The 11,800-nt window shown below is 38.9% G+C and overlaps 1 protein-coding gene across 1 annotated transcript in view; it reads right to left on the bottom strand.

The window, feature by feature from the left end:
* FAT4 (FAT atypical cadherin 4) overlaps window positions 1–11,800 on the bottom strand; it is a 142,641-nt gene that overhangs the window by 34,525 nt on the left and 96,316 nt on the right. The window contains exons 7-8 of the mRNA XM_086746095.1: window positions 5,935–6,115; window positions 2,314–2,564 (exon numbers count right to left, since the gene is read on the bottom strand). Coding sequence (XP_086602221.1) covers window positions 2,314–2,564; window positions 5,935–6,115 — 432 coding nt within the window. The remainder of the gene's footprint in view (window positions 1–2,313; window positions 2,565–5,934; window positions 6,116–11,800) is intronic.

The raw sequence follows: 11,800 nt of genomic DNA, 5'->3' as shown, positions 1-11,800 counted from the left end.
AACTGCTTTTTTAACAAGATAAGCCTCTTACTTCTAATTTTGTAAGAGTATTCTGAGGACAGTAACTAATGGATCTGCATTTGTAAAAGCATGAGATAGGAATAGAATCACACAGAAATACAAAACAATTGCACACTAGTGCAATGACCTGAATATATTATGTTTTAGATCTCTTGAATTTATGCTTCACAATGAGCTCGACTATAGGGGCATAATTTGCATTAACCTCTACATTTGTCTATCTGCAAGGAGAGTCCAGGGTGTTCTTTTGCACTGGAGTTTACAGATCTAATCCACAGCATGTCTTTCAAATTTGACACTGTCCAACCGATTTGCAGAACGTGCTGTTGATGTTTTACTGGTACTGAAATTTAGAAAATACCTACTCCTGCATAAAATCATGTTGTTTTCAACCTCTGAGGCAAAAATCATTTAAAGGCAGGAATGACTTTGACAGTGTCCCCTTAAAACTACACTTCATGTCACTATTTGTCATGTGCGATGATTTGCACTCCAAGGGGAGGAATATTTAGACAAGAACAGTATTCAAACCCTTGCGAGAAATGGGACAGGAAAAAATTAATTTTTTTTTTCCTTCATTTAAGCAAATTATATTATCATTTATTATTATTACTAGTTTCCCCTTTCAAACTTGATTAAAAAATAACAAGAAAATTAAGCTTCTTCTTTCAAAATGTACACTGGATATTGTGTGACTGGAATAAAAGCAAAAGTCTTGATCAAGTTATGAGGGTGGGGTTTTTTTGTTTTGTTTCGTTTTTTTTGTTTGTTTGTTTGTTTTTTCACAAAAGTTATTTCAGATGATACATTGGACTGCAAAAAAGCTGTTGTTTGGGTTTTTTTTTTAATGGACCCCATGCCTGCTAGCAACATCATTGTCAACAGCTTTTCCAAATAATGTGTAAAGACACTAACATTTCCTTTTACATTCAAGTGAACTATCAACAGAGGAAGTTGCAAATTAAAAAAGTGCATGCATCCCTAGATTTTTTGCTAAGTTAAAAACAGAGTAAACACAGTTTAGGCTTTCTACATGTTTCTAGTTATAACAGGTTTCTTAAAAAAAGCATCCAAAAAGATATTGCCAGAAAACATCCGTTAAACCTATCTGTACTCCTCATAAACGCATTTAAAGAAACACTCCAAAAAGAACCACAAAAGGCACCGTGCCCTAGTCAGAACACACAAAGATTCACCAATGCAATAATAAAATAATTTCATAATGCTGCTCTGGAAACAGGGAAGAAATGTAAACAAATTCATTCTTCCATAAAAAGGAGAAGTATTTGCAATTGTTTAAAATTTAGAGAGAAAGCCTAAGACATGGAAATAAGTCAATTTTTTGTTCTTTTAAAGGAAAAATTGTTTTGTAAACCATTTGTCTTGGACTCCCCTCTGTAGGCATCACATACCCACATATGCGTGTGCATGTGAAAATACTCAGCATCACCAGCTTCCACAGCCAACCACTCTGACTGCAGTTTGGTGAATCTCTGGTAATACAGTGATTATATTATAAAATCCTTTTACTGGTTTGAGCTAGTACAGGTCCTAGTATTAGTCCATTTTAAATCTTGGAAAAAAAATAGCAGAATCTTTCAGAAAATTCTCTCCATCCTCATGCAAATACATATATTGTCCTTTCTTTCTCTTTGCAATGTCAATTCTGCAAATAGAAAATATTAGTATTTCGGCTTTACTCATTTCTAATGTATTTATTTATCAGGCTTTTTTAAACATAAACTGAATGAGAAATTAATTCCTGCATTGAGTGAAGTCACTTTAATTTGGGTGCAGGTTCCACAAAAGGAAAGTTGCTGCTTGGTTTTACTTATATTTCATTTCACTTCACCACTTGGCTCAAGGAAAGGTACCACAATTAACATCTGATATAGATATTCCCTTTTTGGAAGAGGTTGACAAAATCCTCTTTAAGACTTGCTCAGGGTGGAAAATGAACATCTACATGAAGGAGGAGACTTTCTGAGGAAAAAACAGGCCACTGCCTTCCTAACCCTAGCAATATAATTTAACCACTTGTTTGAGTGGGTGCTCATTTACACTATGTTGTCTTTACACAACTTCAGGAAAGTAATTGAACGTGGATGGAAGGAACAAGCTTTCATATATATTGAGCCTTGTCATTAGTCATTCCCATGCAACACGAAGATAAAACCTGGAAAACAGCTGCAGAGGAACATCTCAGAAACATTTCTCATGGCACAACTTTGCATTTCATTATGATGTTCATGCAATTTGAAGTATCCCAAGCACTGCTACCTATCAGGTTACCTGAAGTGGTAGGCGATGGGACGTGGGTGACATAGGGATGGTGTTGAAATTTGGGCGGGTTGTCATTCACATCGGCCACAGAGACGAGCACGCTGGTGGAACTGGAGAGAGCCCTGGGGAAGCCCCCATCGCTTGCCACCACCACCAAAGTGTAGTTCTCCCTCTCCTCTCGATCAAGGAGAGCACTGGTGATGATTTGTCCTGTTGATGGGTTGATTGTGAATTGTGAATTGCCACCGGTAAGCCTATAGCTGTTTGAAATCAAAAACAAGGAAGAAAAATTTGATTAGCATTTTATAAGGCAGCCTGCTGTCCTAAGATAATAACAATCTTCTGTACTCTTCAGACCACCATGCTGATGGATATCAGCACATGGATTTTCTTCTGACTATCCATCTGCCTTCACTTTTTTTCTCCTCCATATTTAGAGATCTGTCATAAATGACATTTCTGGAGAATTCCAAGTGTAGCTGCTGTTACACAGATAGATTTCTAATAAATGGAGAGCAGACTGAGCCTTTGTACATTTGGAGATACAGTTGGACACACTCTCAAAATCGCCTACTGGAGGCACTTCTGGTACTGATTTCCCTGGGCTAATGCATTAAGTGTTATTCCAAAAGACTGACATACCTCTTAACTCAATTTGCAGAATATAATTACAAAAATTACTATTTTCTGAAATAAAAGGATGACAATTTTACAAAATAATATGAGGATTTATAATTCATGTTGTTTCCTGATACTGAGCTAAGTTTTGCTATGTTAATTCAATGACTAATGTTTGATTTCAATGTTAGTTCATAGTAATTCATAGCAAAATTAAGAGCTACATTAATAGAGGCTAACTGGGACCTGAATTTGACCATTGATTGGTGTATATGTATGTGCACACATCCATGTGCGAAAATGTGATTTGATATGGGTTTTCTACAAAACAAAGGAAATAAAAACTGGGGAAAATGAAGACTTTCCATATTCAATATTATAACCCTGACAACAATGAAGACAGCTGTGATTAGTATTGCTTCTTCAGAGAAGCTTGATACAGCACAGCAGCAGCTTTTTTGAGGTATACAATTCTATAAAAGATTCAGAATAAACTGCTTTATGAAAAAAAGTAATATTCCTATCTTCACCTTTTAAAATCAGAACAGGTTATGACAGAAATAATAACACAGGCCAGAAGCGTTACCGAGAGAATTGACAGCCAGCTTGTGTAATAAGCTGTGGCAACTTCTCCTGCTCAGTCATTAGTCTCTACAGCATGCCGTGAGCATACTTTAATTGCTTAATTATGATATAATATGATGGACATATGTAATTATTCTCCAGCCATAGCGATGTGCATCTAGGGTGGAAGTCATGTGCACAAAGCCTAAAGCACCACTTAAATCTCCCTAAATACCGGCAGCGTGGGCAAATTTCACCTGTGATCTGCAATGTTTTAACCCTGCGTGAGGTGTTGCAGAAGACAGACTTTCTCATCTGTGTCCACATACACAGAATAGCTCAAGCTTGAGCATTGGAAAGACGCTATGAAAATCTTTTAATTAAAAAAAAATAGAGGGTAAAGACAAATTGCATTTGCCATAGGATATGCTGAGTTATATCTGAGTAGAACTGCATGCAAATCAACTGGATAATGCGTGTCTCAGCATAGTTACAAAAAAAATTTCTAAATCGAAGCAAAAATAAAAACCACCCCAACCCTAAACTTTAATGGTGACAACTATCAGAAAAGGAATTTGACTGAAGTGCTTAAAATCTGGCCTTTTGACTAGTCCGTGCTGACCCCTCTTATCTATTCTATCTTTAACAAGACTGCTCAAGTGTGCACTGCCATGAACAACCTCATCAGCCTCCTTTAATGACTTCACCAGAAATAAAAGAAGAGCCAGCATATATGGATATGCAAGAGTTGTGCAGAAGATTATCTACTTCTTGCATAATACAGTCCATTTTTTGACTTTAGATGACAATTTTAGCAGAATCCAAAGATTTGATTTTGAAACAGGCTCTAAGAAGACTGAAAAGGAATTTTGAGTGCTCAACACCGCTGACAAGACGACCTTACATGTTCTGGTCCCTCTGGCTTTTGTCAGTTTTGTAATATCAGCCATATTTTAAGATTTGCATTACTCTAAATGCTGAATCTGGACAAACTCAGTCCAAGAAAAACAAAAGTATGTTCCTGAGTCTAAAAAGTGTAAAACAAAACCTGAAAATAATTTTTAAATAGCTACTTACAAAGGAAAAGAAATATTTTTATCAACTATTCCACTAGGAGGTACTGAGTGAATGACAAAGACTAATGGCAGAGATATTAAAGCAATTCAACCACACTAAAGAAATCTGAGAGCACCCTGATAATTTCTGATTACGAGATGCAATCTTTACGATCATTCATGCTTCGTATGAAATTCCTTTTTCTAAAGGACCTTCCCAGAAATAGTTCCTTAGAGTGAGAGTGAATAGAATTAAAAGCTTCATTGTTTCACAATTTAATAAATGGCAATTTTGGATGCTTTTCAAATGCTAAAGACGCCAAAACATAAAGTTTCTATTTTTGGCTTGGAGCTAGTTGGAAAAAAAATATTACAGTATTTTATACACACTTGCTTTGCCATAATACAGATCTGGTTTATTTTACTTTTTTTTAAAAAAAAAAAAAAAATTACAACTACAGTGTTACTCTTATGCACTTTGAAGAATGAACTGAGGTGAACTGACAAAAGTAAATAAAGAAACCACTTTTATATCCTGTTTTGTAAGTTTGGAAACAGAGATACAAGTGTTTGCAGTCACAACAGTTAAATGTGACGAGATTACCGACGTGCCCTTCCATTAATAACTAATCCGAATCTGCTTTGTATCCATTAGCAATAAATCAGTCTTCAGTCGATAATCCTCAGCTTGTCGCTGCCACTTAGCATCTTCATTACTCTTCTCTGTGAATTTGGGAATGGCCAGCATTCAGCCCAGTGCCCAGTTAAGTTGCATCAACTGAACTCTGGAAATAATTTGGCATTTAAAGCAAAAAGGCCAACTTGTATTATGGCTATTTACTATAGCCTTCGTTACAAGGCCTTAATTCTAAAAGCTGTGCTAAACAGAAGGCAAAAGCCTTTCCAAAGGCTTCACAGACTGATGACAGTCAGTAACGATAATAATTTACAGCCTATATTGTATTTCTTTATGCAAGGAATGCATATAACAAAGACTGCAAGCTGAAGTGCTTAATCCATTTATAATATTATTTGGAGTTTCAGGGTTTCTTTGTTTTTTTATTTTTTAAAATTCTTCTACTACTACAGTTATTGAGAAATATAAATCTAGCCTATTAACAATTACACCCAGACGCAAGTTAATCTTTTTTGCTTTTCACTTAGCAAAAAACTAAAACAACATTGCAACTCTACTTGTCCTTAATAGAATACTGAAATCCCATTAAAAAAAAAAAAAAGCCAGGTTTGCTGAAATAATTTAGCTACATGTATCAGCTATCCTTTTGTGTCTTACAGCTTTATGGCATGTTGGTGATGGACACTGAGCAGAAAAAAAAAAGTCTTCAGGCAAGGTATGAGGCAGTATTGCACACAGGAACAGTGAATGACCTACCTAATAACAGCATTTGTAGAAGCGTCAGCATCTGAGGAGTTTACAAGCAAAATATCTGTCCCCGTAGGAGCATCCTCCGGAACAGTGGCAGAATACACATTAAAGGCGAACGTGGGGACATTGTCATTGACATCATCCACTGTGACAGCAATGGTTCCAGTGCCAGTGAGGGCAGGAGATCCTGCGGGAAAGAGGGATAGAAAATGCTAGAGGTTACAAATACCACCATCCTAATCTGAGGTTTGCCATCCCCAATTTAAAGCCTAGCACTTGAGCGTGTCACAGTCCACAGAAAGTCAATTCAACATACAGGACAGGGTCACGTTTGTTTCAAAGGCATCTCGACATGAAGTACAAGTTGTGAAAGAAAAAAAAAAAAAAGTTGCTATTTCTCTTGCTCCATCTAATTCCAGAAATATTTTGTAATACAAGCTCAGTGGAAAAAGATGGTCTTGGAACTGCTCAGAAGCCTTCCTGTAACAATTAGGACCAATTTGGACATGTGGTTGACTTTCCTATTTCTCTAAGAGAAGACATTCAAAGGTGGCACACTGACAGCCGTCAAGACTCCAGCCCTCAATTTATTTATCCACAGAACAAACAGAGTGGAAGCAGCGGCAAACCCCAGCTTTCCGCACAGCTTTTCCACTGCCGGTCGCACCCCTGACCTGGGAAGACCTTCTCTGAGTGGGTGAGAAGGTTGCACAGTCTCCAGCCCCATTCAGACTCAATTTCTCCATGGAAGCGACCATCTACAGCAGCAAATAACGCTCGCTTGGATGGGATATTGGCTTACGGGAAATTGGAGTGAACTTATTTAACCTACGGCTTTCATACTCCTTGTTATTCTAATACTTAACTCTGATGAGCAGAAACGAGTGAGAAATAGTATCTTTATTCACGTGCAATCTCTCTGTATTTATTCTCTTAAGCTTTTCATTTGTCAAATCCAAAAAAAGACAATGAAGAGTTTTACAAGCTCATGTTAGCTTTGCCAGTCTATTACACTTCTTTTCAGCCAAGAATCAGTAAGACGTCTTCTGCTAACCAAATTCTTCACTGAGGGTCCCTGAAAAAAAATGGGATCCTTCCTTTCTTTGAATACATAACAAGGAGAGAGCAATAGCGGACCATAAAACACATGAGTTACGGCCCCTTTTACTCTAAAGACAGATGATAAACAAGCCTGTTTTACCCAAGATTGCGTTGCTTTCCCCTTCAGTCTCACACAGATACAACAATTCAACATTTGCTAGACTGGGAAAAAAAGCAATGATAATGAAATGCTTTTGGCTAGAGACTGGTTTGAGTCCTTGCTGCAAGGCAAGCATATTACACGGAGTTGTCATTTGATGAAACACAGACAGCCCCCATGTGACCATCCCAGTCCTTCCAACCCAGCAGACGATCAGGTCGCCAACAACCAAGGTTATTGCTGGACCTCAACCTTCGGGCAGGCTCTGATTTTGAGTCTCATGTGGTCCTGGCAAGAACTCCAGACACCAAGCTCTTGTATAAAAGGAGAAATAATGACCACTTTCCCACATGTTAACCCTTGCAGGGTTCAGAAGTACCACGCTGCATTGCGGGAAGAAACTGGGAGCGGCTTCTGCACGAGAAGGAGGTTTTTCACTGCAAAATACTTCAAAGTAACTTGGTTTAATGCACAAACGGACTGAACGAAAAAGCTTCCAATTGAAAGGCACCATAAATCTCGCAAGGCTGACTTTGAAGCCCGCCAATCAGATGGGCCGGATCATGACGCTGAAGAGAGAACGTGCAAGCCAAAGAGTATAGGTTTCACACCATGGCTGCACACAATGGAGGCCTTTCTCTGCTCTAGTCTGAGGTAATTCATTTTGCCAATTAATTTCAATTTCAGCCAGGAAGGCTACATTAAGGCAATAAGTCTGACTCATTTTTTACCCTCTCTCCTCCCCAGTTTTGTCATTTAGCCAAACACTTATAGATAGGAAAGACTGCAAAAGCATTCTTGATTGCTGAAATATTGCCCACGGAGTGTTTATTATTACTACATTAAATGAAACAGAGTCCTCAGTGGTGTTTGCTGCATGTGTCATCAAGCTCTGGACTTCCAAACACATTTAATCGACATTCATCTCACAGCTAATGAAATGAAAAGTTTAAAGTTGTTAAGTTTCACAGGTGATTAAACAATTTATACATAATTCAGAAATTAATCTTAGGTAAGTCACATTCAAAGAGCATCAGTAACGCAATTCAGTCTGGAAAAGAAAAGCTAACTCACAGCTAAAACCTGAAACTCATTGTTTTAAATGTATTTGCTAACACAAAGAGCCAACACTGGAAAATTCATACTGTCGGTTTATTGACAAAAATGAACTGCAGCGGCAGCACCTTTAGAGGTAACCCAGTGCTGAGGTGATGGGACTAGCTCCAGCATAGCTCTGCAGGCTACCCCGTCCCGGCAAGGAGCACTGAGCTCAGGCTCAGTGCCACACTAGCTACGCCCACAGGACTGAGGAAGAGAGAAGAACGGGAAGAATGCATTCACGTCTGCTGGCAAAGTGCCGCATGGACATACGCTAACAGCAAAACGTCGCAATGGGTTTGTTCTTTCTCCTGCATGGCTACTAAATCTTTGGTCACACAATGGGAACAGTCAAAACGGATGCCAGATGTAATAGCTGCTTTTGGGCTATGGATATCCTCCTGCTCAGAATTACACTGATGGCAGCTTTCAACTCAGCCATTTGACTGCAACCAGTTGAAACCTTCTGAATTGAACCTGCAACCTCTCCTTTCTGAGAGATCTGAATTGGCAGGGTACTAAACAAACGCTCCAAAGGACCGAATCCCAGCCCTTGCCTCAGCCCCCTATATATCTCCTGTGTCATTATTTCCAATCCCACTTCCCCACTGGATGCACCTACAAGGCACAGGACTTATTTCTATTAGCGTCAGAGAAGTGAATATACCAGCCAAGGCTGAGAACCACACTAATAAAATTAGCTAGGGTAATGTAAGTAACCCAGACCTCATTCAGCGCTAGCTCGTGGCTGCGCCGTGCTCGCCGAAACATCCCAGAAGTCCAATATGAATTCAGCTGTTTGTAACATCACTGCTCTTCAGTTCAAAACCCAAAATCTTTCTCATTTTACTTAGATGGAAAAACTCACGCATCTACATTGGTTTCCTGTCTCTGCAGTTATCCAAATATGTTTTTTTCCTCTAAGTAAAACATCACGTCCTCAAATTTACTCCTTTATTCTATTACACCGAAAGATAAAGTTGCCATTTCACAGAGAGTCCTCAAAGCTTTGATTCACTTGAAATGAAATGACTAGATCGGATTTCTGCAGTTACTGAGAAATATAAGAAGAGGAAATTACAAATGAAGTAATTTTTTATGGAAAAGAAATCGTTCAGGGCCAAGTTTGACCGTCCTCAGTGAATTTTCAGTGAAAGTTGTGCTTGCATAAGGACCACAGAATTTGGCCCCTGGTAATAAGTAGGTTTCATAAAATGTACATGTCATATTTGTGGTGAGAAAAGTAGTTTCCATGGTCAGGCTGAGTTCCCAGATTTCTTAGTTTTGCTTCGATAGCAAATCTTCCCCAACTCAGTTTTTCTTATTATGCTAGAGCATCATCCCTTTTTCTTCAAACTGTGCTTAATATTTTTGCATAAATAAGTGTAGCAAATTTTGTGTAAGTTCTGCAATATTAGCCAACATTCAAGATGCTCCCAAATTGTTTTTAATAAACCAGACATGTTACAACCTGTAGAAAATTGCTGTACACAGCCACACAAGCCCCCGCATACTACTACGAACAGCCCTGAGGCTAAAGCCACAAAGAAACTTTGTTCCCTTAGTGAACTTGCACAAAAATTCATTTTTCATCATAGTCTGAACTATTTTTTCAGCAGAAGCAGAAACTATTTATTTGTCAATCACCTGTTATTTAGGGCATTTCTCTAGTGCTGTACTACTACTAGCTTTCTTCCAAATCCCAAAATGCTATGTCTCACAGAGGCTTAGGATATCCATGTTGAAAAAATGTTTTCCGGAGAGGCAGAGTAATGAAAGAGCCATCAAATGATTAAATATTGGAGAACATAAAGTCAACAATGAGAACTAAGTGGGAGAGATCGGATTGACTGTTCAGTGAATATAAAATCTTTCACATTTAAAAGACAATTATGTTATTTTTTAAATTATTATTATTATTCTTATTTGGAACTTCTTAACTCTGTGTGCCGTGGTCTGTTTCTACAAACCGAACGGTTTATTTTCTAGGTGACAGCTGTACATATACATTAAGCAGACAGCCCCACAAACGTCCACACGTCATTACTGAAATAAAGATTAACCTGGGATAGTGTCAAAATACTAACGTGGAGTTCAGGAAGAAAATTGCTTCCCACGGATGTTCTTCCAAAAATTCAAGCTTTTTGCTTACATCTGCAAGTAAACATGTGTCTGGGGATGAAGAGAAGGAGCAGACCTTGGGAGCCTGCTCCTAGGAGGCCCGTGGTGGAGGATGAGTTACAAGAGGAGGTTACAAGAGGCCACCTCAGGCATAGCCAGGGGGCTGTGGCTCCCCTCTCCACATGGGATGCTGGAGGAGGTGATGTGAAGAAACGGTCATGGGGAACCGTGGGGTGGGCAGGATGTCTCTTCTCCCAGCGAGGCAGGACTGGCAAAGACCTACGAGCTGGTGTTCCACCCCATTCACCAATGCCTGTTTGTGGCTGATCACCACAAAAATATGACATTGGATACGTGTTAGCTTAGAAGTTATAACAACTTTTTCCTCCCCTCATCCAGCAGAAAGAGGAAAAAAATACTGGCTACTGCAGCAACACAAGTAAAAGAAAAGAGACTAAATGCAGGAAGGTGACAATGTGGAGAAATATCATTTAATCTGACAATTTCTACTTCTCAAATGCAGGATAACCAGCAAAGAGAGAACAACATGTGTTTCTGGGTGAACCCATCATAAGTCACTCATTCCTCTAATTTGTGCTAATGCTTATGAGTCACAAAGTCACCCACAAGGGATGCACCTAACGACTGCTTTCACTTTCTCCTTAGCCTACTCATGCACCCTTAGAAGACAGGAAAGCCAACCTGCTATCTCCATCCATCCTTGTCCTGGGGAACAGGGAAGGTAAGCTGTCTTGGCTTCCTGAAATCCCCAAACACGTGGCACTGTCTCCTCCAGTGTGTGTTCAGCTCTCCACACCATAGCTGGACACCAGGAAGAGTGGGGAATGATCAGAGTGCTTAGTGGACTGGAGTAGTAAAAGAAAACAATTGAGGGAAACTTGCAAAGCCATTTACGTTCCTCAGGAAAGCTCAGGAAAAGATGATGCTATTGGAAATTACCTCGTCTACGTGGTACCGTATGGCTCACAGTAAAAATTAGAAATAGGAGAATGTGTTCAGCACATTAGCCACATATTGTTTGAAGCTTTAATGGCTTCTGGGTTCCGTCTGTGCCATGGTTAGCACGGCAGATAGTAAAACTATCACTCCTTTCACAAACCAGGAACTCAAAGCTTTTGCCAGCATTAAAGTATCAAAATTAAGTGCTAGAAAACTAACAACAAACTTAAGGAAAAAACTACAGATACATTTCACTAAAATGAGAAAGGGGATTACATAAAATTAATTTAAGTGACTAACTGAAACTCACACTGCAGGCAGTTTACCATGTTTTGTGGTAAATTAAACACATCATTATACTGAAAATTGGAAAGCAATTTAACAGAAACGGAATTTTTGCCTCACTGAAATCTGTTGCTTTGCAACAAAGCGGATTTCATTCCTCCAGTCAAACACTCGGTGAATGAGTCCCAGGACTAGAAGTTGTATGTG

The sequence above is a fragment of the Chlamydotis macqueenii genome, chromosome 4, assembly GCF_036417535.1.
Source record: "Chlamydotis macqueenii isolate bChlMac1 chromosome 4, bChlMac1.mat, whole genome shotgun sequence".
Classification (NCBI taxonomy): domain Eukaryota; kingdom Metazoa; phylum Chordata; class Aves; order Otidiformes; family Otididae; genus Chlamydotis; species Chlamydotis macqueenii.
Note: the sequence above shows the minus strand (reverse complement) of the source record. Positions and strands in the feature narration are given on the sequence as shown.